Source organism: Neomonachus schauinslandi, chromosome 15, assembly GCF_002201575.2.
Source record: "Neomonachus schauinslandi chromosome 15, ASM220157v2, whole genome shotgun sequence".
Taxonomy (NCBI): Eukaryota; Metazoa; Chordata; class Mammalia; order Carnivora; family Phocidae; genus Neomonachus; species Neomonachus schauinslandi.
This window is the reverse complement of record NC_058417.1, coordinates 35,928,659-35,953,957: the sequence shown is the minus strand read 5'-3', so window position 1 is coordinate 35,953,957 and position 25,299 is coordinate 35,928,659. Positions and strand designations below refer to the sequence as shown.

At 49.7% G+C, this 25,299-nt stretch overlaps 2 protein-coding genes across 3 annotated transcripts; one reads left to right on the top strand and one right to left on the bottom strand.

The window, feature by feature from the left end:
* The first annotated feature begins 337 nt into the window (after positions 1 to 337).
* UBE2Z (ubiquitin conjugating enzyme E2 Z) lies at positions 338 to 15,025 on the top strand. The gene is made up of 7 exons (XM_021704001.2): positions 338 to 737; positions 2,702 to 2,774; positions 4,693 to 4,880; positions 7,232 to 7,343; positions 9,613 to 9,725; positions 10,658 to 10,748; positions 12,973 to 15,025. Exons 1-7 carry the CDS (start codon positions 421 to 423, stop codon positions 13,141 to 13,143), a joined length of 1,065 nt encoding a protein of 354 aa, XP_021559676.1. The 5' UTR covers positions 338 to 420; the 3' UTR covers positions 13,144 to 15,025.
* Positions 15,026 to 15,724: 699 nt separating this feature from the next.
* Positions 15,725 to 24,717, bottom strand: SNF8 (SNF8 subunit of ESCRT-II). Of its 2 annotated transcripts, XM_021704002.2 has the most exons (8): positions 24,571 to 24,717; positions 24,157 to 24,207; positions 21,253 to 21,391; positions 20,261 to 20,365; positions 19,571 to 19,643; positions 18,469 to 18,610; positions 17,550 to 17,624; positions 15,725 to 16,599 (listed from the first exon to the last, which is right to left on the bottom strand). In XM_021704002.2, exons 1-8 carry the CDS (start codon positions 24,622 to 24,624, stop codon positions 16,462 to 16,464), a joined length of 777 nt encoding a protein of 258 aa, XP_021559677.1. In that variant the 5' UTR covers positions 24,625 to 24,717; the 3' UTR covers positions 15,725 to 16,461. The 2 variants fall into 2 exon arrangements, with proteins under 2 accessions (XP_021559677.1, XP_044777419.1); XM_044921484.1 differs by lacking the exon at positions 24,157 to 24,207.
* Between the last annotated feature and the right edge of the window lie 582 nt (positions 24,718 to 25,299).

The following is a 25,299-nucleotide window of genomic DNA, read 5'->3' as shown; positions in this document are numbered from 1 at the left end:
ATCCCTTGGACATGACTGAGGAGGGTCTCTCTCGTTAAGGGTGGGTATATAATCCTTCCTTCCTCTCCTTGCCACACTTGAAAATAAAATATTGCACGGCACTGGGCTCTCAGCCGCACCTCGGCTACCGCGCACGCTTCAGAGCCTCCTCCCGCAAAGCGGGGGCCAACGCGGGCCCAGGGCCCTGGCTTCGCCGGCTAGTTCCCGCCCCCTCTCGCCCTGGAGGACCGTGGGTGGACGCTCTTGCAAGAACGCCTCTCGCTGGTCGGGCGGGGGTGGGCGGAGCCAGCGCCGCCCGGGCTGTGGAAGCCGAGGGTGGGGACACTCTGGCCCGGCTCTCGGTGGTGCGGGAGCGGGAGGGAGCAGCGGCCGCTCTGGTCGGCGGACGTGCTGCCGAGCAGTCCCGGAAGCGAAGCAGCGATGGCGGAGAGTCCAACTGAGGAGGCGGCGACGGCGACGGCAGGCGCCGGGGCGGCGGGCCCCGGGGCGAGCGGTGTCGCCGGTGTTGTTGGCGTTAGCGGCAGCGGGTTCGGGCCGCCTTTCCTGCCGGATGTGTGGGCGGCGGCGGCGGCGGCGGGCGGGGCCGGGGGGCCGGGGAGCGGCCTGGCTCCGCTGCCTGGGCTCCCCCCCTCGGCCGCTGCCCACGGGGCCGCGCTGCTTAGCCACTGGGACCCCACACTCAGCTCCGACTGGGACGGCGAACGAACCGCGCCGCAGTGTCTACTTCGGATCAAGCGGTGAGCCGGGGTTTTTCCTCCCCCAGCCCCGAGCTCCGGGGCTCGACCTTCCCCGCCCCCCCTTTCCCACTACACCCCCCCCCGCCCGCTGCCTCCGCGCTTCCCTCGCGGAGGCCCAGCTCCAAGGCCCACGTCTTGCCAGCCCGAAGCGTCGCGATCCAAGTCCTCTGTACCTCCCCCCCCCGCCCGCGCGCAGCTCCACACGCACCAAATCCCTCCTCGCGTGCCCAGGTCCGACCCCGCCCCTCGGCTACCTCCCTTGAGCCCTCCGTCTTGGTGCCCGACACCCTCCCCCATACCTCCCGCCCGAAACCCGACCCTTTCGCGCTTCAGCAACACCCCCTCCCGCCTTCCGCGCCGCCCCTCTCCCCCCCTCCCCCCCCCCCCCCCCCCCCACCCGCCCCCCGCGCCCCCCCCCCTCCCCCCCCCCCCCCCGCGTCGTCTCCTCCAGAGCCCCGTTTGTAACACACATAGAGCTTGCTTTTCGTAGCTTCAGAGTCGAGGCCAACCTTTCTTTTTATTCCCCATCTCCTCAAGCCTTCTCCCCAAGTCTAGATCGCTTCCCTCACATACCCGCAATCTCCCGTTGAACCACTTCTTCAGAACCCTAAAGCTATCCACTCTCACACCTGTTCCAGGAATGCAGGCTTTCTCCCCCCAGTCTCACTCTGGCTTGTATTATCCCACTCAACACTTTTGTATTTTTTTCTCTCTCGGTCATTTGGTTTACTTTTCTGAAGTAAATATACCTAATTCAAATATAGGAACAAAGGCCCAAGTCCTTTCTGTGCTTATTTTTTGGGTGACTGATCTTAGATCCTATCATTTAATAGATAATGTTTCTGCAAAAATGCTCAGTGTAGTGCCTATTGCATAGGAAAAGAGTAATGCTTTTTAGCTGCTGTTAATCCTGAAAACGGTTTCCTGATGACCAGTCTCTGCCTCTCCCTGTGCCCCTCCACTGCAGCCATCCTCATCTAGGTAATCTCCCCCTCCCCCCCCCCAGGCTCCAAGTCCCTTCATATATGTCTCTACCTACCTTTCAAGATTGTAATAGCAATTAAACAGCTCATTGTATGTAAAGTACGTGGCCCAGTGCCCGACACAGACACCAGCTCCATTAGGGTCCATCAGGGTCGCCACCTCTAACTTCAGAACCTCAGCACTCCCCTCTACTCCTGTCCTCCATCCCCTTCAGTCTGCCAATCCTGACTGTTACCTTTGAGTTCTGCCAATCACTTGTTTGCACTTTACATCTCTACGTACCCTACCAAGTCTTTTCCCACCTAGAATGTTCTTTAGACCCTCGTTCACAATGGATGCGTTCTAGATTGCGAAGCAACCTACAAATCCTTTCATTTGTAGTAGCCACTGCATGTCATCTTTCAGATGTGAGACTTCAGCAATGTCAGAGGGTACCCTCTCCAATCTGAAGAGATCTCTGTCCTGTTGGTGCCATGGGCAGGAAGACCCTGATTGCTCCTTTGCTAGCTCACTTGCTTCATAGAATCCCCTTGCCAGCAACGGTCCACTGTTCATGGGATTCGCTTTTTTAGTGGAGTTGATTATGTCTTCCCAGTTACTGAACAGTCTTCATTTAGCATTCAGTCGTAGTACCTGGGAATCTCGGAGGTGGGAGTGAATGAATTGCCCTGTGGGAGGAAGAGAGAGTAAATGGGATGTGGCTTTTCCAGGGTGACATCTGATGCCATTGGGATCTCTGATTTTTTCCCCCTCCCCCTGAGGAAACAATGCCCTTTTGATGATAATTTGCTCTCTGCTTGCCTGACAAGTACTCAGCTGAGATTTCTCAGCCAACAAGATAGTGCAGACGTTTGTGGTACCAAGCACCACTTTCTCAAACCCTGGCCTCACTGAGGTGATAACAACTGTCCTGCTCAAGGGATTCCCCTTTTTTCTCCTCTCCCTCACTCCCTTCCCCACCTCCTCTTGGTGTTATACAGGGATATCATGTCCATTTATAAGGAGCCTCCTCCAGGAATGTTCGTTGTACCTGATACTGTTGACATGACTAAGGTATGTAACTTGGAGGGGGGTGGGGGCTATTGGGAAATTGGGCCCAGAAAGTTGGAAGATCCTAAAAGATTATCCAGCTCACATCTCTGATTACATAAATGAATAAATCAAGATCCCAAGAGAATAAGTGGCTTGCCCAAGGTCACACAGTGAGGTGGAGCAGAGCCTTGAACAGGTGTCTTTTATTCAGGTGCCAGTAGGTCTGGTTGACTTGGAAAATCCCCGTTTATGCCTCTTGTCCCAGCTTAACTATTACCAGGCCACTCTTTCACTCTTAAAAAATGCTCCAGTTAGGCTGATAAATGATAGTCATCCTGTTCATTTTACTACCCAATTCTTCCCCCATCCGGTCACTCTGGACACTTAAGTATGGTGCTGTAAATGAAATGCAGCGAAGATTGGGGATGGGGCAGACCTGAATGAACAGAGTTTATACTCAAACGGCCTTGTTCAGGCTCCTGTCTTTACTGGTTGCTTTTGAATATCCTTTCCACCCCAAAGACCATTCCTGTCTTGTCCTCCACACACAAACACAGAGAAGCTGAAATTCCCCCGGCTTAGATACCTAGGCTTCTCTGTCATTGAGTGCTCTACCCTCGGAAGTGAATTTTCACTTAAACTGATGTTGGGAAGAAATCAGATTTCCTAAATCTAATATTGTTTAAAGGAAAACTCTCCATAGTTTAAAGTTTCTTACAGTAAAAGTTCAGACATTGTATTGTTGGTATATCTATTTTGTTTCAAATAAGTTTCCCTGTAAATTGATTTTTTTTCTTTTTATGTGGTTGGAAATGTTTTTCCTGGGACATCTTGTCCTCAGTCAAGCATCAGTGTTAATATGCTAGTCCCTAGGGTCCCAGAATTGATGTCCTGTGATGCCATTTGAGCTTGCTATTCCAGATGACTGAAGGCTAAAAGATAATCCGGGGTGCTACCAGGGCAAAGTAGGGACTGAGGCATTGGATTGCGGGTCCTTTTTCGTCTTGCTGTTTAAATTCTGAGCAGACTGGAGTGCCTCGCAGCCTTTGTAGGAGAAGAAATATAACAGTTCAGGTTTTCCTCCTTTCAGGAAGGGAAAGCTTGCTCAGTAATCGTCGCTGGAGGAAAAGAGTTTAGCGTTCTGTTTTCAATGCTGCCGATTTTTTTTTTTTTTTTTTTTAGGTTAACCAACAGTGTTGGGGAAATTTCTGAGGATGGTTTAAGGGCCCCAAATGGACCCTGAGTTTTCCCGTTTTTCTTTATATTTTTGACACAGCAGTAGGTTTGATCCTCTGCGGAGGCAGCAGACACCCAGGGCCTCCATCAGGACCCTCAGCTCTGCACTGTTCCTGGCACTGCTGCGGTGGCCTCCAATCCCTTTGCTCTTTTCCATTCATCTTACCTCCCGTTTGTGCCACATGCGGGAGGCATCATAGGCATGTTTAACCTAGGCACATCCAAACAGACGTGCTCAGTAAAGATATATATTCGTTTCTTCAAATTAAACATGCTAGGATAATATTTTACAGGTGCCTATTTTAATTTACGCAGTGGTGTTCCATCTAGATTTGTGTTATATTTATATATATATATATATAAAAATAACACAGATGAGGGAAATCTAAAGAAAAACCATGCTGTCGGGGAGTTTTAAGGGACACTCAAGGGTGATTTTTGATTAGATTCAATTTTCACCTTGGGCTCTAACTTTAGAATGTAACCCCTGAGTAAGATGCCACTCCACCGTAATGGGATTTCTTAAAATTCCAAGCATATGTATCAGTATGAGTGAGTACAGGCTGTTTATCCTGCATGGTGAGGATACGGAATATGAATGCCGGCTGAAGGTCCTGCTTCTGGTGTGGGTAGCCCGTGGAAGCCAGGAGGGGTTGGGATGGGACATCACCTCACAATTTTGAGATGGGGTTTTATTTTGCAGATTCATGCATTGATCACAGGCCCATTTGACACTCCTTATGAAGGGGGTTTCTTCCTGTTCGTGTTTCGGTGTCCGCCCGACTATCCCATCCACCCACCTCGGGTCAAACTGATGACAACGGGCAATAACACAGTGAGGTTTAACCCCAACTTCTACCGCAATGGGAAAGTCTGCTTGAGTATTCTAGGGTAAGAGGAGACTCTTCTAAGGGGCCAAGTTGGTTGTTAGCAAATGACTCTGCTCCAGGCCAGCCTTTGTCAACCAGCGTTCATCGTCGGAAGCACAGGAAATGGTCGGGGTGACTGTTTCCTCAGTTCTCCCTGGGGTGGTACGCGACTGGCGCCATTCTCAGCGCGGAAGAGAGAAGTTCATTTATGACCCACGATGGATGCCTTAGTGAAGTGATTCTCCGTGAGCAGCAGCAGCACCCGGGAGTTTGTGGCCCTACAGGTTCTGGGGTTCCACCCTCGACTTCCTGTATCAGAAACTCTAGGGGTAGAGGCCCCAGCAGTCTGTGTCTTACAAACCCTCTGGTGCTGCTGGCGCACACTCCAGCTTGAGAACCACTTCCTCAGGGCATCAGGGCTTAATCCTCTCCCGAACAGGTTGAGAAAGGCTGCAGATCTGTGCTATTTAAGATTGTGGGTGTCTTGTTCCTGAGTCTCTCAATGAGTGGCTTTGGAGGCGGTGGTGGTGATGAGGATGATTATGATATTTTAACAACTGAATGAAAAATGTTTGAGGTTGGAAATCACATCAGATAAGAAACATGGGTTTCAAGTACATTTCGTATCTGGGTGCTACTGAGATTTTGCTTCATGCGGTTCTCATTCGTTCCTTTTTAATTTCCTTTGGGGGTTAAAAATTCAGAATGGAAATGTCTTCTAACGTCTTCCGGATTGGTCTTGTTCGTGTGGTCTGAATTGCCCCAGAGCAGAGAACAAGTGCATCTTGAAGTTGGGAAAGTCGCCCAAACTGGTGGTGCTGTTTTCTTTCTTGTCCAGCATGTTTCCGAGTATGTGGGGGGGAAGGGCAGCAGACCCAAACTGGAGGCATGATTTATTTTACTTATTTTTTTTCTTAATCTCCCTGGTCCAGGGATATGTTCTGTGATGGTGGCAAGGAGGAAGTCCTTCGAAGGAGGTTGTTCTTAAAGAGGTCCTTTATGTTGTTAGGGTATTTGTCTCTGCTGATAGGACAGCGGTATATGTAGCCCACAGCGGTGAGGACACTCACTTGTTTCTGTAGGACACCCGTGCACGACGGCGTTTATGTTCTAGGTTCCCATTAGGCCAGTATAAAACTATCTCGAACAAACATCAGCTCACAGTAGAACCAGGGGAAGTAAGATGGTGGGGTAAAAGTGGCAGAAGCGTGTTGGGTGGAAAAGGAGAAGCTACCCTCAAGTTGAATTTTGACCATGAGGAATCACAGGGTAGAAGATTCCCGTGTGTGCTTAGTTGACTATTCGCTCTGTCAGCCTCAGTCCCTTCCTCCCTATCTAGAAAAAAAAGATTGAGGCTGCCTTACTGACAAAAGAAATGTAATGAAAATGTACCTTGTTGGCTTGCCTCCCCGAATATGTGAAGTCTTAGCGCAGAGTCTGGCATTCCTGGAGGAGCAGAGCTGAGGGGAGCAGGCTGAGAGGCTCGGAAGAGCAAGCCTTGATGATGATGATGATGATGATGATGAGCTTGCTTAACTGGACTCTGCTCGAGTGTAGCAGGGAAAGGGAACTGGCCAGTGAACTTGAGCAAGCCAATCCTGGCCTAGGTTGTGTTCAGCTTCCAGATCAGGTGCCATCTCTTCAATTAATTGAGCTAAAATGTCTTTAATGTCCAAGCTGTGCTCCTCCTCCCAGGACTCGGTCGGGTATATGGAAGAGAGGAGCAATTCTGGTGCTTCTCTTTTATTCAGGATGGTTTCCATATATTACTTCAGACCCTCCATGGGTCTGACCCTTACTCCCTTCCTGTCCTTTGGCAGAGTTCTGTAGTCTTCAGAGAATCTGACACTCTTTGGGGGCTGGATACAGAGCAGGATCCCTGAACATCAGCCCCACCACATGGCCTCTAACCAGATGGCTTCAGGCTCCCCTGCACCTCTGTGCTCAGCTTCTGTCTCCCCGCTAACTCCTTCACCACCCGTAAATAAGCAAGCTCCGGGATCTGCTGAGGTTAACACTTAGACTGCCTTTGGTGCGGTTTTCTTACCTTATTTCTTCCATTTTGATGAATGGAACCTTCCCTAGCTACTGTTTCTTTCCTAGGCCAATGAAAATCCCTTCAAAGTTATCTTGCTTGCTTTACCCTCTTTTCTTTTGTCCCACTTGATAAGAGGATTAGGCAGTTGACTGATTTCTGGTGAATGAGGGTGAGACAGGCTGGGAAATTCCAGAGCATTAGTAGTGAAAGAGAAAGTTGACTCGCTGACGGGGGTGCTGCCAGGCCCCAGGGTGCTGGTGCACTAGTCTTTCTGTGGTGGCCTTCACCATCGCTCTCGGCCTCACCCTCTTCCCTCCCTCTGCTGTGTTTTGCAGTACGTGGACTGGCCCCGCCTGGAGCCCAGCCCAGAGCATCTCTTCCGTGCTCATCTCCATCCAGTCCCTAATGACTGAGAACCCCTATCACAATGAGCCTGGCTTTGAGCAGGTAAGGCCGGGGGGGGGGCCAGCTGGGGAGTGGAGTACTGAGTTTGAAGAGTTCTGATAGGTCTGCTTAAGGGTCCTGTTTGTTTGTTTGTTTAATGTCACCACAGGAGAAAAAAGGAGCTGGTATGTGTGCTCCTTAAAAATGACTTTTTTTTCCTTGTAAGTTAAAATAACACTGTCAGGTTATTTTCATTTGACGTGGGTTAATCTACAAGGTGGGAATCAGTGGAGTCATCTGGAAATTAATTGTAAGCTTGATTTTGGGGGCTGTTGGCAACCAGTGGGTTCTTCTGTAGGTGTCCATTCTCCCAGTAATTCCCTAAGGTACTTTCTGTAGTGACTACTCCCCAGCTGGGGGTTCTTCCAGAGTTACAAGGCGCTGTTAACTGGAACAGCCAGAGGGGCTAGTCATTAGCTAGTAGGGCAAGAATATTTTAGTCAACGCTGCCAAAGAGAAGGGAGAGGAAAGTTGCATTTTCCAGGGGTTATGCTGTATGCCAGCCACTGCCGAATTTTCATATATGTATCTCATTTAACCTTTACACTAACTTGGGTAGGGGCGCCTGGCTGGCTCAGTTGGAAGAGGAGACAGCTCTTGATCTTGGGGTCGTGAGTTCGAGCCCCATGTTGGGTGCAGAGATTACTAACTTGGGGTAAATGTTATCCCCATTTTCAGATGAGATAATGGTGACAGGGCGAGGTTAATCAACTTTCACAAAGATACATAGATAATGGTAGAATCCAATATTTGCCGTGGAGCCGAGAGTTTTTCCATTGTTCCAAAATGCCTTCCAGGATTACTCAGAAGTACAGGGAAAGAGTTCCAGTGATAATCCCCAAAGATAACAGTTCTGTCTAGGTGATTAAAACAGTTTAACTCATTTTTAAACTATTTGAGATAATGCTAACATTGATGGTTCATTTATAGACCGGAACAATGGGAAATACCCTTTGAGAGTGAACAAAAGTTATTCCCAAGACCACCTTTCCAAACAAACAGTATATTTGATTTTAGGATTAGGTGGAAATGGAAAAGGGCCTCATTGGCTAACCAAGGAGCTGATTTTAAGGTCTTTCCTTTGTTTGGCAATTCAAGAGATGTGATTTTTATTCTTAATACTCCCAAACATTATTGGTTCACAGTCCCTGGTATCTAGGTGGCTTTTTCACAGCTCCCCAGGCAGAAGGAAGTGCCCAGCTGTTCGTTTCTTAAGCAGTTAGGTCCAGACAACTCACTTCTTCCTTAAATAACTAAAATGGCTTAAAGACAGAAAGGGTACACTTGTCGGGCACCACACAACTTTGAAGATCTTGGAATCCGATCGGATCCACCACCCTCATTTCTCGTCCCCACTGTTTTCATACGCTACCTGCTATTTATCAACGTAGTGATTGACAATCCAGCTTCACAAAGATAATGTGTCATCGAAAGGACTATAATGCAGTTTAACATCAGAACTGACCCACTGAGCTCAAGCTTGTAGTTTCCATGGTGTTTGACAGGTGGTGAATACTGTGGTTTTCTTCAAAAAGTTAAACATATCCCACAGCACCCCTGTGATCTCACGGTGGTGCATTTTGGAGACCATGGTAGTAGACTGAGGGTATGTATGTCTTTTCTGTTCATGATGTGTTTTAATCAGAGGCCAAGGTTCTGGTTGCCGGGTTGGTGGTAGGAGGAGCATTGAAGAGTAAAGGAGGGGTTAAAGGATGGAAGACTGTACTCCCTTCCGTCTGTACCCCACTTTCATAGTGGCTTTCTCAATCAGCCTTGGAGTTTTCTTTTGGAAACTTCAAGTTCTACTTCTGATAGATTCATAGTAATTTCTTTCAGTGATGGTGGAACCCTGCAGACATAAAAAGGAGTTAGCTGGGAAGCATCCAGATATTTATAGAGGTTTTTAACTGAGACTCCTAATGTCGCGTTTACCGTTTTGTCCCACCACCATTCTTAACATTTGGTTCTTTCCCATCCAGTCTTTACCTCAGAGGCCTCTCAGTTCAGCCTTAGGAAAAAAATTTCTAGTTTGCTGCTTACAATATGGGTGACCTGTAACAGAGGATGGGTATTCGCATGCATGGGAGGAGGTGAATGATCTCAAAAATAAAAACTCAGTTGTTCTTCATGGATCTGCCATAGTTGGATAGGTACCTTCTAGGTTTGTTTACTTGGGTCACGTGCCCCATATTAATCCTGAAGTCTCCTCCTGTTGACTTTTCTCTTTGCCTAAATTTTGTACTTGGACACTCTGGTGTCTGTTACATTACAGGAGAGACATCCAGGAGACAGCAAAAATTACAATGAATGTATCCGGCATGAGACCATCAGAGTGGCGGTCTGTGACATGATGGAAGGGAAGTGCCCCTGCCCTGAGCCCTTACGGTATGTGTGTGCCAAGAGCACCCACTTGGCACTTGGTGTTCCTGTTGGAGACTTAGCTGGTTCATACCTTTGAGAACCTTTGGGGCAAAATCCACTGTTGGGCACCAGGGGAGATACAGAGAAATGAAAGCTGTAGTCCGTGCTTTCCAGGAGTGGTGGCTGAGGGTCTCTCGAGGAAGTTCGGAGAGCAGCTCTGTTCTAGGAGAGTGCCAAGCCCAGTGGGAAAGACATAGTCCATACCCTTAGGGAGCCCCTAGTTTGATAAGAGCCTGGACCTATTGAAGATCCTTCTTTGTTCTGTAGCCAAATGAGGTGTAGAGCCCTTCATAATGTGAATCCACTTCTCAGTGTTCCAGTTTATTCGTAAGTGTTCAGACTAGATGAACAAAGTCAGAGTTATTGAAACAAACTTCTGGAAGAATTTTGAGTAAGGTCTGGGATTAGGGATGGCCTATGGAAAACAAATGAGATTGAGTCATGAGTTGAAAGTTGGGATTCGAATGATCTGTATTAACAGTCACCCTCCTTTAATAATCCCTAAGGTATAAGAGAAATCAGCCTTGGGCTGTCAGCTGTTCTTTTTGACATTTTCCATTGAAAGATCTTTGTGAGGGGGGCACATGGGTGACCCAGTCAGTAGAGCGTCTGACTCTTGGTTTCAGCTCAGGCCATGAGGTCGAGCCCCGAGTCGGGCTCCACACTCAGCATAGAGTCTGCTTGAGATTTGCTCTCCCTCTGCCCCTCATGCTCTCTCTCTCTCTCTCTCTCTCTCTCTCTCTCTCTCTGAAATCATTAAAAAAAAAAAGAAGGTCTTTGTGAGATACCAAATCTGGGCTTGGGAACTCTAATTAGACAGTAAGGTTAGATGGTGAAGGGTTGATCCCTTCCCCACCACCTAACCACTAACTTAAGCTTTGCTGCTTGTTTTCCAGAGGGGTGATGGAGAAGTCCTTCCTGGAGTATTACGACTTCTATGAGGTGGCTTGCAAAGATCGCCTGCACCTTCAAGGCCAGACTATGCAGGTAATGCAGCCCCTGCCGCTGACTCAAGAGGCCTCGCAGCAGGCCACTTAAAATCCCCCCCGAGGGAGAGCATCTGCGTCTCTCAGAGAATTCAGAGCCAAAAGGAACTTGGTTCATTTAAGTCACTGCGGCCCAGAGAGGAGACCGACTTGCCTAACTCATGTGGAGTTGCTTCTAAATCTTGCCATAAACTAGGTGCTCATGAGTAGAGTCTGAACCGTCCTGCTTTCTAACCTGGAATGCCTTCCCTTCTTAGTCGTCTTTTCCAACCAAGAACATTCAGCCCTCTCAGAATCTTAGTGATGATAAGGGTGAGTCCTCTGTTGAGTTCGGTCCCTAGCTCCGAGGTGTGGGTGCTCAGAGAACGAGGCTAGGGAAACACTGGGTATGTGGTGGTATATGTTGAAAGATTCCTGTTACCAAGATAGTAAGCAGTTGTTTACTCTCTGCCTCCACTGGAGAAATGTGCTTCCACTTCCAATAGGAATGCAGGATTTAGGCTTGTTTTAAAGAGATTCTTGGGGCATCCGGCTGGCTCAGTCAGTAGAGCGTGTGACTCTTGATCTCAAGGTCGTGAGTTCAAGCCCCACGTTGGGCATGGAGCCTACTTAAAAAAAAAAAAAAAGAGAGATTCTTATTAAACCAAATTGTAAATGGGTTCAAATATAAAAGACCTGGTTGGTAAGAGGGTGAGACTCCCCCTGTCCTGAGGGACCAGTTGTTGTGTCTTTTGGATCATTTACTGGTGGTCTTGCTTAGAATCGTGCTGACTTGGATGAACTACTGAGGAAGATTCTCTCCAGCTCTTCCTGAGCCGCTTCCCCCACCCAGGCCCCAGTAGCAGCAGTAGGAATAAATGTCTTCTTTCCTCAGCTGCTGCTTAGAAATGGTAGTTTCCCTGTCCTTCCTTCAGGGACTTCCCACCCATCTGCCACATTAAAACTCAAAGGGCAGGGGCGCCTGGCTGGCTTCATTGGAAGAGCATGTGACTATTGATCCCAGGGTTAGAAGTTTGAGCCCCACGTTGGGTCTGGAGATTGCTTTAAAAAAAAAACAAAAACAAAACCTCAAAGGGCAAGGCCAGCTCAGCATTAACTTGTTCCTGACCCCTTTTGCAGAGTCCATGATGCCTGCCATGGTTCATTCCCCAGGAATTCTCATTGCTGGTATTCAAAAGCATTTCCAATATTCACTCTGTGGAGGAAAAATAACTCGTGATGAGAGAAGGAAAGGGAAGAGCAGTGTCTGGGGAGGAGGGAAGTGGGTGGAAATGGAGCCAAGGATGAAAAAAAGGAAGATTTGAAAAATTGACAGCTCCAGAGTAAGTGTGGAGTTCAGCCTGTGGGGAATGTAACCCTCGGAAGCGAAAAGCGTGGGCTGTAGTCACAGTGACTGACTTGTGTTCACTGGTCCCTGATCATGAGGGTGATGTGTGGGCAGAAGTGTGGAAGGAGAAGCAGAATGTGAGAGGGAAAAATCGTGTACCTTTTTGTGACTCAAGAGGTCTCCACTTGTCCAAACCCTGGCCGTGTGCCCCTTTGCTGCCATATTCTCTGTGTAGCATTTTACGTTCCTTGTGTTTATGCCCTCCACTCCAGCCCTTAGTTATTCTTGAGATTTTTAAGGAGATTTAAGGACAGTTAGCACAAAACGTTTGGAGATGTTTGATGTAGAATGACAAGGACTAGGATCAAGGCTGGGTGGCTCTGGAGTGATAGCTACAAAGCGGACAGGAAGGTGGTGACAGGTCTCTCTGGAAGAGCGTACGGCTGCTTATCGGGAAGTCAGAACTCCTGAGTTCCTACTCACCTGTGATGTTGGAAAAGCAAATTTTCCTTTTTGAATATAGGGAAAGAAGGGTGATATTTCCCTTATATGGTTTTTGTGAAGTTAATTGAAAATACAGGCACAGCTCTGGTCTTGAATTTGTTTCTTGCCTGTCTCACCTTTACTGTGACCCTCTTCTGCATAGTGGCTTGCTTTCAGGGAACAAAAATACATTTTAATGTTGGCCCAGGCCAGACCTATCTGGGTGGTTGACCTGCCGTAATACTCCCAAGCAGAGGGTATGCTCTCTGCTGTAGGGGCCTGTCCGTGCTCTACCCTCTCTACCCCCATGGCTCAGGAGTTGAGCGTGCGTCCAACATGGGCCCGAAGCTGCTCTCTCTAGGGTGAGCCACCCAGACTCGACTCTTCCATCCCGCTTGTCTCCTTTCCCCCACAGGACCCTTTTGGAGAGAAGCGTGGCCACTTTGACTACCAGTCCCTCTTGATGCGCCTGGGACTGATTCGTCAGAAAGTGCTGGAGAGGCTCCATAATGAGAACGCCGAAATGGACTCTGATAGCAGTTCGTCTGGGACAGAGACAGACCTGCACGGGAGCCTGAGGGTTTAGACCCTGCTCCCTTCTCCCCTCCCCCCACTCAAGAGCCCCAGCAAAGTCCCTTCCCCCCCACCCCAGGGACGGAGAGGCACTGTGTATCTCCCTCCAAACGTGACGTCATCCTGCAAGATGGCAAGAACCAAGCAAGCTCGGATCCCAGGGTGTGGGAGTGGGGAGGCTGTTCCTGATCCGACCTCCCTGGCTCTCGAGCATCTGGGGCTGTGTTCATCCCATAGCAGGGGCCAAGGTACCTACACAGGAGCAGCTAGGGCAGGGGCCTCTGGCAAAAACCAACCAACCGACACACCTCTCCACAGGGCCAGCTCCTTAGGGGTAGGTGGGAGGCAGAAACTGTAATTCCAAGAGGGAGTGTGCCCAAATGATTGATGGGGATCTCTGGAAGGGGGCTTTGGGTGGGGGGGCTGTCTGTGACACTTAAGCAGTCTGGGTGGTTGTCTGTCTGTCTGCAGTCTTGAAGCAGGGCTTCCCAGTGCCCTTTTCCTCCCTGCCTCTTCTCCCATTACTTGCCCTGGGCCAGCATAATTTTGTTTTTCCTAATTTATAGTCACTGTTCTAGACAGACCAAAGAGAAGGAACAGTGGTGGAGTCTAGGCTGCTGATCAGTAAGCTTTACCTAGCACCTGAGCACCTTTCTCCTCTGCCCCCCCATTGCCTCGCCCATTTCTAGATTTAAGACAGAAGGTAAATGTGACTGGGACTGAACCAAGGTCCTGCTAAAGCCTGCAAGGCACTATGAGAAGCTGATTTTGTTCCCGCAATCACTGATTTGAAAAGTTCCCAGCGCAGCCGGCTGCTGTGTGGGGGATGAGAGCCACTACATAGAATAGTCTCTTACAGATGTTCCTGAATGCTAGCCACGATGAGGGTGTTTCTCCTGGGGGCGGGGTGCAGTGGGGAGACTGATGCTAGTCCTGTTGTGTTTTGTTTGGCTGTCCTTGTGTATTTTCACCCCAGCCTCTAGTCCCTCCCACCCCTCCCCCTCACCTCAATGCCCAGGAACTTGTGGGGAGCAAGGGTTGGCCAGTGGCAGGGGGGCTGAGGCTGGGACTCTGGGCTCCTCCACCTCTCTTGCCTCTTCCCCTCCTCGCCCTCCCAGCTGCTCTGTCGCCGGCTCGGATGGGCGTTTGCTGGCTGTGTTGCTTCTATCTAGCCGCAGTGATCCTTTAGCTGGTTGGCTCACAAAAATGTGCTTTAGGCGCCCTGTGGTACTGGGCACTGAGGGAATCCAGCCTTCCCCTTTTTGGTGTGTTCTCCCCGTACTTTCCAGATTCTTACTGTTATGGCTCCCAGTGGGGTGTTGGCGATCCATGTGCCGCAGGGCCTCAGTCAGCATCGGGCCAGTGTCCGGGAGAGGATGACTTGGGCCTGCCCTGCCCGCTGCTACGGAGGCCTCTGCCTGTAGGTCGTGGGACTTCCTGGGGGGAGTTCGGAAGGGGTTGGGTACAAAGGAGAATGTCCGACTTGGGAGGGCAGGAAGCAAACAAACTGGATAGGAAGTAGGCTTGGGGAACGGAAGTTTATCTCAGATACCTAAGGCTGGGTCTCCTAACGAGGAGACTCAAAAAGGGACCCTGCTTCCAATTTCCCTCTTCCATTCTCAGAGCAAGCACAGGGCTTAGAAGAATGCCCTTGGTCTGTTGGTCCAGTGGTTGTCTGTCATCCATTTAAGTGTTCCCACTTTCAAGTGACAATCCTCTCCTTGGCCCTGCCATGGGCAGAGCATGTCTGGCGTACCTGCCTGACTTTTATGCCCTAATCTTGAGTTGAGGAAATATATGCACAGGAGTCAAAAGAGATGTCTTTATATCTGACTGTACATAAATGAAGTTTTTTTTTTTTTCTTTTTGGTGCAATAAAGTTTGTTTTGGCAGAAGGAGGAAGCGCCTTGGGTGTGGGAGGGTTTGTGTCAAGGGAGACTGGGATTCTCAATAACCACACCTCTCACCTAGGTCTGAAACTGTCAGGGAGAAAGTGCTCGATGCCTTGTCTGGAGGCTGGAAACTCCGGTTACAGGACACGGGTGGAAGCAGGGCTGCCGGGGCCGAGTCTCCCGCCAGCCAGAAGTAGAAGGGCCTTTTTTGAGACCACCTCTGGCAGTCAAGGAGAGGAATGCCATCTTGGCCTCAGTTGCTTCCAAAGAGCCCCTTCACAAACTGGGAAGGGAGCATGTCCTCCAAGGACAGGCAGATCTAGACTGTATCTCTGGGTAAAGAAAGGGCGTCTTTAAGTTCTGGATAATCCAAACCCCACTGGGTTTTCAGATTTCTGGTACTAAACCAGCTCTTAGGAATTCAGCATTCAGACCACGAAGACAGCTTCATACAGCCACCTTCCTTCCCTACTTGCTAAAGAAGGGCTCTGGCTTTCGAAGGGCGCAGAGGCTTTTCCTCTCAGCTCACCCCGCGGCTAGGAAGATGGTCCGAGATACCCGGCCAGCCTGGGCCGGGCCGAGCCAGGATGCAGGAAAGTGAAGGCCCGCGCAGCACTGGACTTAGGCTCTGGCTCTTCGCTTTGCTTCTGAAGCTGGTGGCCCCCGGTGAACTACTTCAGTTCCTCACCTGAGACAGTAAGGAGAACCTACTCCCTGAACCGGTGAAAGTGGCCGTGAGGATTAAGGGTCCAGAAGATGGTCCAGGGTAGGTGTTCAGTAAATGATGCCCTAACCGCCGCTAAGGCCCGAGGGACCTAGCGATCAGCGCAGGAGGGGAGCTGGTGCGGAACTCAAGGACGACTCTGCCCACTGCTGGGCCACTCCCCCAGGTTCCATTGATTCTTTCCTCTAACCACCATCTAACTTTGACCTCTACTTCCTTCACACTCGGCCAAGTCTGTCAGAACCTGGAAGCTCTAGAGGAAGCTGGAGGAGACTGGACGAGTGGCTATTATTTACTGGTCCATTAGGCTCTGCTCGCTTGAGATAAACGTTTTTATAAGGACAAGGTTTGAATTAATGGGCTGTAATATATGTCCCAGGGCTACAGAGAAACTAGACTGTCTAGCCAGGAGACAGACCACCTTTGTAGTAGACCCAGCTCTACCGTGAACTTGTAGATGACCCATCAGGTCATTTCGTACACACTCACTGTTCGCTGTTACTCAGGTTATCCTTACTGGATAAAATGAGGTTTTCTCCAATAAAGATGCAATGTGAAGGCACTTTAAAATAAAATAATGGGTGAAGAGTCTTGAGGAGAGAAAAAACTTGGAACTTTTTCTTTCTTTTCAAAAAAAAAAGTGATTCAGGTTTTATTCGCCAGCAGCTCTGCCCTCTCCCTGCCTGCCGCGGGGGCCCCTTCCGCACTCGCGGAGTCAGGGGAGGGCTTCTCTGGCCTCCTCAGCTGTGATCTCCTGGGAGTAGAGGTCCGTGAAGAGAGCCGGCAGCCAGTAGTGGGCCTCCCCTGGGGCCTGCAGGTCCAGCCAGGCCAGCCCTTCCTTCAGCAGGTGTTCCTGCAGGGAAAAGGAGGCAGTCATTTATGAAGACGGAGTTCCTGTGGGGCGGACAAACCATTTTGGCTTCAGTGGGGTTTTCAGACTAAATCTACACGAGTGCCTTCACGTAGTTACATGACCCAACTGGAATTCCGGGTTCTCCTTGGCCCTGACCTTGGCCTGAGGTGCAAAAAATGCCACTGAATCACTTAACCTGTGCTGCTAGGAAAGAGGGTAAAGACAAGGTGCGGGGGGGCGTCGCAGGAGGGACGTGGGGCCGCAGAGACGTCCGCCCCATGGCCCGAAGCAAGGCCCCGGTCCCATTTCCCTGAAGCAGAACGGAGACCACTGTTGTCATTACGTTTCCCGTTAACTCGTGGGTGAACCTCTATGGAGAAATTAACAGAAGGACTCTCTTAGTTTAGGAGGGACTCGCAGTTCCGGCGGCTGGAAACATGCTCGCTTGTGCCGGTAGCATTAAAGAGACGTTTATGTTACCCTGCTCTACACCTCAGTGTATAGTTTAATTGCCTGGATAAGGAAGAAGGTATTAAAAGCCAGGGTTACATTCTCCTGCTGCTACTCCTCACATCAGCCTTTCCTTCGTACCATGACATCTGTAGCTATCTCGCATACAGTATAATAGTAGATAATTATGGGTACGTAATTAAGCAGGTAACCGTTCCCTTCACTCCGTGTTAGCAGTGTTACTTCCGAGACAAACTGTAGGAACTGTCTGTCCAGGCTCCACAGGTCGGGGAGACAAGGAGTTTTGGTGACTTGCCTACAGCGCAGTTAGAAGCCTGCCTCTGAGTTGGAACTCAGTGGCACCTCAGGGGAACGCGGGGCTGGCTTCTCTGTGGTGACAGCAGCCTGCAAGGCTGAAGTTTCTGCCGGAGTGCTACCTACCCACCCACCTCCACCCATCTGGGGCCCATCTCCTCTGGGCCATTCCAAAATTCACATACCAGCACTTGCCGCGCTCGCTCGGTCTCCCATTTAAGACTGGCTTTGATATCACTGACGGTCACGTAGCCATTTTTCTGAAGGAAGGAGGAACCGGGGGGTCAGTTAACAGTGGACTTTCCCTGAGAACCCAGCACCTGCCCGGCAACAACGGACTGACCCCAGACAGGAGGAAGAACTGCCCTTGAAGCCTAAGAGCACAGAAAAAGAATGTTTAGAAGTCCCAGCAAAGACAGAGAAGCGACTTTCAGGGTGACAGAAGTGGGGGGCGGGGGGAGGGCGGGTTCAGTCTTAAAAAGTGGGGTCCCTGGTACTAAAATATTAATTTAGACCCTCTCAGAGAACTTCAGAATATGACAAGATTCAGAATAATTAACTGACAGGAAGAAATGGTGACCGTTCCCTGCCTCACCTTACTCATCCCCCAATGAGAAAAGCCCCTCCTTATTTAGTTTTGTTCCACATTATCGAATTAAGAAAACCGAACGTGTCTTCCCTAAACCCAGGATGAGGACTTGGGGGAAGAGGGGATGTGCTTAAGGCATGCTGAGTAACGGCAATGGCAAACAGGAGGAAACCTTTGTATCGAAGAGCCCGTACAGAAAGTAGTATTCCGAAGACCTCAAAGAATCGGTCTACCCAAGAAAATCCGGTTCGCTGTGTGCATGGCTGGCTGCCCCTCTAGACTGTAAGCTCCCCGGGAGCAGGAGCTGTATGGTGCCGGTCGTTCTACCCCCACGGCCCGGCCGGTGCTTTGCGCTGTAGCTGATCAATAAACGGCTTCTAAACAAGCACAGGTCTGAGTCGTGCGTCTGCTGGACAGTCTCAGCGAAAGACTGCAGTTACTGAGACTGTCCCCGCCTCCCCCCCCACCCCCGGCCACACACAGGCGCCCCCCGCCCCCAGAAGGCAGACCAGTACCTCGGCCAGCTGCAGCACCACCGTGTGATCCATGTTGAGCTCAGCCGGAACAGACTGAATGAGGTAGGTGCCGCCCACAGGGATGATGCCGAAGCCCGTGCCCAGCGCCTTCAGTTTCTTGATGGCCCTGATCAGGTCGTCTCTGAGGTGAGGAAGAGCTGCTTAAGGACCCCTGGCACACCACCCCCAGCCACGACGCAGTGTCTCAGCTCTGCCCCGGGCCAGGACACCCTGACGGAAGACTCAAAAGGCTGCACACCAGTCGGTGACATCAGTAAAAAGGTAAGGCCGAGGGGCACCAGACAGTGCTAGGACGCTCACGGGAGACAGTACAGTGCGGGGCTCTCCGCTCAGCAAACCTTTCTAACCCCGGACATAGGTCAAAAAATCTGCCCACGGGAGCCCATCGGGGAATGTGAATGAATGAGCTAAATGCGAGAGACAGGGAGCAGCGTGAACTACGGCAAAACAGAAAATGCTTATCCATTTTACAGAGGGCAACCCAGCTGATTATTGCCATTTGGAAATTCAGGCCCAGTCCTGCCGGTTATCTGGTTTCCGGTTAACAACTAACTCGCATTAGGGAAAAAGAAAACCCACAAGACAGTGTGTAGACCCTATACCCAGCCCACATACTGACAGCTTTTTTTTTTAACCTTTTCTCAAACTGAAGTCACACCCAGAGGCTGGGGAACCAGATCAATTTGTACCCCATCCTCTGACCCCTCACTCTGTTCCCCAGCCTTTCTCAGTGCCTGCGCTAATCTCCTCGACCTCAAATAATCTGAAGATTAAGCCCCAAGTATGTTAAAAAAAAAAAAAAAAGTAACGATACATGCGTACACATGAAAAAAAGACGCTTAGAAGAAAATACACCAAAATGTCAACAGTTGTAATCTCTCAGTTGAGAAACAACAGGTGGCTTTTGGTTCTTTATATCTCTGTATTTTCAGTTTTCTAAAAAACATGTTTTCTGATCATAAAGAGGAACAAAAATGATCCCAAAAGTAGCCTAGACATGCGAGTGGTAAAGAGAAAAGATTTCCATCTGATTTTTAAAGACCTTTCTATACTTTAAGGGGTTGGAAGGCGTAAGACCTACTGGCTGACGTCTTGCGCGAACTTGCCCCTTCCTCTTAACACCTGTTGATGCAGTTCCTCCAGAGTTATCAGACCTAGGGGAGCGGGGAGGAAAGCAGATGGAGGATTACCTTTATGGCTAAGCCAAGCCAACCCAAAACAAAAATACAAAAAACAGGGGCAGCATCATCTCTGAAAAACTATAAAGGCGCTCTTAACATCAAGGCCGTACCTATTTACGACCAATGATTTATAACTGGTTTTAAGTTTTCTTTCTAACTTCAACACAGACCATTCGAAGTGCTTTATTAAGATGACACCACTGGATGACCATTTTTAGGTCACGTTTTGGGGAGCCTAGAAACTTGGCACCACCCCACCTTGGAGCGCCAGGATACATAGTTACTAATGATAAAATCATAACCTGGACGTGTTGTTTATCAGGGGAAAAGGCCTATTTCCTACCTCCCTATTATTTTCTGTAATAACCAGGGGCTAAGACCTTCCTGGGCGAAGATCTCTAGGGAATAGAGACAATCATTCGGGTAATTCCATTTTTCAACCACATGAAGCCACTAAGATGCTTCTGAAGACCTAACAGGTTCTCAAGATCTTATTGGCCCGCAGACTACAGGATGGAAAAGATCACCTTTCAAGGTTTTCTCCCTCTGAGAAGTCCAAAGCCCAGTGTGCAGGACTCAGCCAGCCTCACCTCCATTCCGGTGCTTCAGGGCCAGGCATACTTCAATAATCTGGACACCCAGCTCGTAATAGAAATCCCCCACACCTAGCATCTCAGACCAAAATCCTTTTCCAGCTGAAAGACAGAAAAACAAAAGCAGGTTATAGGTTATTTTCTATCCTTTCTTTTCTTTCAAAGCTAGATTAAAACACCTATCCTGTAGGAAGCCTTCCCTGCCTAGCCTAAGTCCTGGGGCTCCATTTACTACTCAGGATCCTCAAGACAGTTGGACTCTTGGAAATTCCTCCTAAAAACCAGGCTCAGACAGGTGGGCAATCTAAAAGGCATTTCTATTTGGCGAATTCTGGCTCAGAACATTATAAAAATGAGCCTTCCTTTCCCAAATTATACAGTGAAATATAATGGGACACAGGATCTAGACAAGGCTGACAGAAACGATATGCAGACCGGGCATTCAAAAATCCACTGAAGATAACAGCTGTCTGAGTAAAAAAATGCAGGTTACAGAGTAGTAATTATAGCATAATCTGATATGTTAAAAAAAAAAAGTTTATAAATAGGATGAAGGTATCCAGAAAGCTATCTTAGACTGTTAATATTTATCTCTGCCACTGTGGAACAGGGTCAGAAGACTTGTACTTTCTTTTTCTTTTTTCTCCTTTATTGGCTGACTCCATGATTACACGCTACTTTCATTAAAACTAAATTATCTTTTTAATAAAGGGAGAAATAGCCGTTCAGAAACTCCACTGGAGGTCCCTCACGGGAAGGCCCATACCCTGGCTACTAGCCCGCGGCCAGTGTCTCCAGCTTCCCAATCCCCCTGCGCACTCAGCCATCCTGCTGGGCACACCCTGGAGACAACAGCCGCTGGCTCTCCCTGCAGGCCCTTCTAGAAGGGGCTTCTGGAAGGGGCCCTAGCCACAGTAATGACAGCCAGATGAGCTTCCGCCCCTCCGGAGCCCTACGAGAACACCACAGCCCTGTGGACAGCTGCTTACAGGCCAGAGGGTCCACCCCAATGGTGGCACACATGTCCTGGAACTGCACCCGGAACTCGGGATTCTTCCGGATCTCCTGCTTGTGCTTGCTGGCAAATTCCTCCAGGTTGCTCTTGAACATGTCCAACTGCTTCGACATCTGTAAGGTGGACCAGGGGGAGATTAGGGGCAGCCCGGCCAAGTGATAATCTGATGCCAAAAATTAAGTTCCTGGCCCAGTGGCAGGGCAAGGGCTGAAATAACCTATCTCCGCCAGGCCTACCATGATGCTCTTTCTTGTTCCCTTTAGTTTAGGTTTTTTTTTTTTTTTAAGATTTATCTATTTGAGAGAGAGAACACACATGCACGAGTGGGGGGAGGGGCAGAGGGAGAGATCTTCAAGAAGACTCCACTGAGCACCGAACCCGACTGGGGGCATGATGCGATCACAACCTGAGCCAAAACCAAGAGTCGGACGCCCAACCAACTGAGCCACCCAGGCACCCTATTGTTCCCTCTCTTTTTATCCCTACCTTTCCTTCATGGTTCTGTTGTCAGCTGGATTGGGATGCCATAATGTTTCCTTAATTCTAAAACACACACTTTTGGGGGCACCTGGCTTGTTCAGTCGGTCGTAGAGCATGCAACTCTTGATCTCAGGGTTTTGAGTTTGAGCCCCATGTTGGGTATAGAGATTACTTAAAAATACATAGGTGGCTCAGTCGTTGAGCGTCTGCCTTCGGCTCAGGTCATGATCCCAGGGTCCTGGGATCGAGCCCCACACCGGGCTCCCTGCTCCGTGGGAAGCCTGCTTCCCCTTCTCCCACTCCCCCTGCTTGTGTTCCCTCTCTCACTGTGTCAATCTCTGTCAAAAAAAAAATAAAATCTTTAAAATAAATAAACAAAAATCTTTGGGGGCACCTGAGTGGTTCAGTAGGTTAAGCGTCCTACTCTTGGTTTCGGCTCAGGTCATGCTCTCGGGGTTGTGAAATTAAGCCCCACCTCAGGCTCTGCACTCACCTTGGAGTCCGCTTAAGACTCTCTCTCCCTCTCCCTCTACCCCTTCCCACCTGCACACTCTCTCTCTAAAATAAATAAATAAATCTTTAAAACATAAATAAAATCTTTTAAAGATAATGAAAAATAAAACACACATTTTTTTTTCTCACATGTTCCTGTTCTAAAGTCAGGATGCACCTAACAATCAGCATGCATATCTAATGTGATACTTTTTTTTTTCCCAGAGAAACTGTTACTAGATTGAAGATGCACCCCAGAATCCATTTTGTCTTAAAAAAATGAGAGAATGCAGCATTCAGAAAAAAAGAAATCTTCAGCCACTAACAGAAAGGTTACATAGGAGAAAAAGGAAGCCTGGTACGAATTACGTGTGCAGTGATTGTTGAATCTTTCAGTCATGGACCTTCTTGGGAATTAACTCCAAATAAAGAATCCCAAAGGGAGGGATGGGTCTACCAGATTATATTCCAAAACTAAATACAAATGGTTTGGGGATTTTCTGACTTACTTGTAGTATTCCTTCTCTTTCCCTAATTAACAAAGCCTATGTTCCACCCACCAAGAGTAACCACTCCTGGCCCAACATCTCCTCATCTGCTACATATTATAAACTTAAACATTATAATCACCATTTCCAGTTGATTCCTGTATGTCACCTCCCCTACGAGTGGGAGATTTTTTTTTTAATAAATAAATATATATATTTTTAAGATTTTATTTCTTTGACAGCGAGAGACACAGCGAGAGAGGGAACACAAGCAGGGGGAGTGGGAGAGGGAGAAGCAGGCTCTCCGCTGAACAGGGAGCCCGATGCGGGACTCGATCCCAGCACCCTGGGATCATGACCTGAGCCGAAGGCAGTCGCTCAACCGACTGAGCCACCCAGGCGCCCCAATATTTATTTATTTTAGAGGGGAGTGGGGAGAGAGAGAGCACAAGCAGGAAGGGCACAGAGAAGAGAATCTCAAGCACACTCCCCGCTGATGGAGAAGCCCAACACCGGGCTCAGTCCCACCACCATGAAAGCATGACCTGAGCCAAAACCAAGACTCAGACACCCCTGAGGGGGAGCTTCTGAAGAGCACTGCCTGTGTCTACTATCTTTCCTCAGTACAAGGATCCATTTCCTTGCTTGTTTCCTCCTCTTCTTTACCAGTCCCAGTAACTGAGTAAACTCAGGGCATGTACACAAAAGGAAACCGCAGGCCCCGCATCCCAACACTGACACACACTTCTGGTACGCACCTGGATGTGTCGGTGGTGGTGATGGGCCACACAGGTTAAGCAGTATTTTCATCTTATTCTTAGGCACTTCAAGTGAAAGCCCCCAAAGACCTAAATCAAACCGCTCTACCACCTACTACCCAGGTAATCTTGGATAAACCACCTGAATGTCCTCAATTCTAAACTGGGAAGAATAGAGTTTCCTCCTGGTAGGATCGTCAGGATGAACAAGATAGTGCATGTAGGGGCGCCTGGGTGGCTCAGTTGGTTAAGCGACTGCCTTCGGCTCAGGTCATGATCCTGGAGTCCCGGGATCGAGTCCCACATCGGGCTCCCTGCTCAGCAAAGAGTCTGCTTCTCCCTCTGACCCTCCTCTCTCTCATGCTCTCTGTCTCTCATTCTCTCTCTCAAATAAATAAAATCTTTAAAAAAAAAAAAAGATAGTGCATGTAAAGAAAATGGACACGTGCCTGGGACATAGATATAAGCATGGAATGACTCAAAAGATGTTAGCTATCACTGTTATTAGCAAGTCCCTGTAAAATATCTGAGCAGCCCAGAAATTGAGATTTGCCAAATACCTATTTTTAGTTCAATCCAAACAATCTAGTTTACATCAAAGGTGTCCCGCCCAGCCTTGTCGGGTCTCCCTTCCTGCCTGGAGCCCTCCAACCTACTCACCTGGGCCAGCTGGTCCTCAGCCAAGACAGTGCCTCGCTCCTTATACTTGGCCTGTCAGACAAAGAGACCAGCGTGAGTTGAGAGTGGGCGCTGGGGGCTCCCACTTGTACTGCCTCCGACGAAGTATGAAAAGAGGAGGGTCTCTCTTAAATGGTTTTTCTTAGGGAGAGGGATGAGGAAGTAAAACAGACGGCCCGTCTGCAGTCATATTTGGGGACGCGGGGGAAAGGGCTGGTGGATCTGGGGATGCTGACATTCCAATCCACCGGAAGCTGAAGAAACTCCGTTCCCCGGGACCCGAGGAGCCCGTGTCAGATTCTGATGGGGCGCGATTTGAGGGTACAGAGCTCTGCTCCAAGACTTTCGATCTCTCTCGGGTCGGGGATGGCTGTGGGTCGGCCTTCTTTCCCTCACCTCGGCAAGCTTCTTCTTGGCGATGGCGCCGGCTCCCACCCCGCGGCGATGCATCCCCGCCCTGGGCCCGGGGGCCGCCCCGCTGCCGGGACCCCGGGTCTCCGCGTCCCGGGATCCGCCGCGGGCTCCCAACGCGGAAGCGCCGGCCGCGCGTCATCTCCGCGCGCCGGAAGCTACGCGCCGACTTCCTGCCGCGGGGCGCAGCGGCCCCGCCTTCCTCTGGTGGCCGGGTGTGGAGAAGCCCGGCGAAGCCCCGCGGCCGGGAGGACGGGCGAGCGCGGACGCGGAGGCGCGGCCTGGTTGTCGGCGGCGCGCTCCCCACCCACGTGGGCGCCTCGGACCCTCGCGTTTTAGCGCGGCTGCCGCCCGCCGCCACCCAACCTCCGGCCGCCAGCCAGTGCTCACGGTCGCCTGCTCTGGGCCAGGCGCTGAGTCGGCCCCAAAGCTTCCAAATTGAGCATGAAACAGCCCATCAGCTCTAATGGAGCCTACCTGTTGGAGTCACACGCAGAGATTCTGACGAGGGCAGACCTTACAGTTAAGAACCTGGACTTTGGAATTAGATAACCTGGCTCCCTAGCTCACTTCCACTGCGTATGGTCCAGTAACTTCAGGCAAAATCCTGAATCTCTTGTGTTCTAGTGTCCACAGTTGGTATAGAGTAACACCTACTCATGAAGTTGTTGCGGGGATGAAGTGAGAAAATCTATAACAAAGCATTTAGTGCAA

What these genes read in the sequence shown, in the direction of transcription:
- UBE2Z (XM_021704001.2), top strand. Translation starts at nt 421, where the DNA reads ATGGCGGAGAGTCCAACTGAGGAGGCGGCGACGGCGACGGCAGGCGCC. An exon ending in ATACTGTTGACATGACTAAG is followed by an intron (nt 2,775 to 4,692) that starts GTATGTAACTTG and finishes TTTATTTTGCAG; the next exon opens with ATTCATGCATTGATCACAGG. An exon ending in CCCTGCCCTGAGCCCTTACG is followed by an intron (nt 9,726 to 10,657) that starts GTATGTGTGTGC and finishes CTTGTTTTCCAG; the next exon opens with AGGGGTGATGGAGAAGTCCT.
- SNF8 (XM_021704002.2), bottom strand. Translation starts at nt 24,624, where the DNA reads ATGCATCGCCGCGGGGTGGGAGCCGGCGCCATCGCCAAGAAGAAGCTT. An exon ending in TGGGGTGGACCCTCTGGCCT is followed by an intron (nt 20,366 to 21,252) that starts GTAAGCAGCTGT and finishes TCTGTCTTTCAG; the next exon opens with CTGGAAAAGGATTTTGGTCT. An exon ending in TTCGCGCAAGACGTCAGCCA is followed by an intron (nt 18,611 to 19,570) that starts GTAGGTCTTACG and finishes TCCTCACCTCAG; the next exon opens with AGACGACCTGATCAGGGCCA.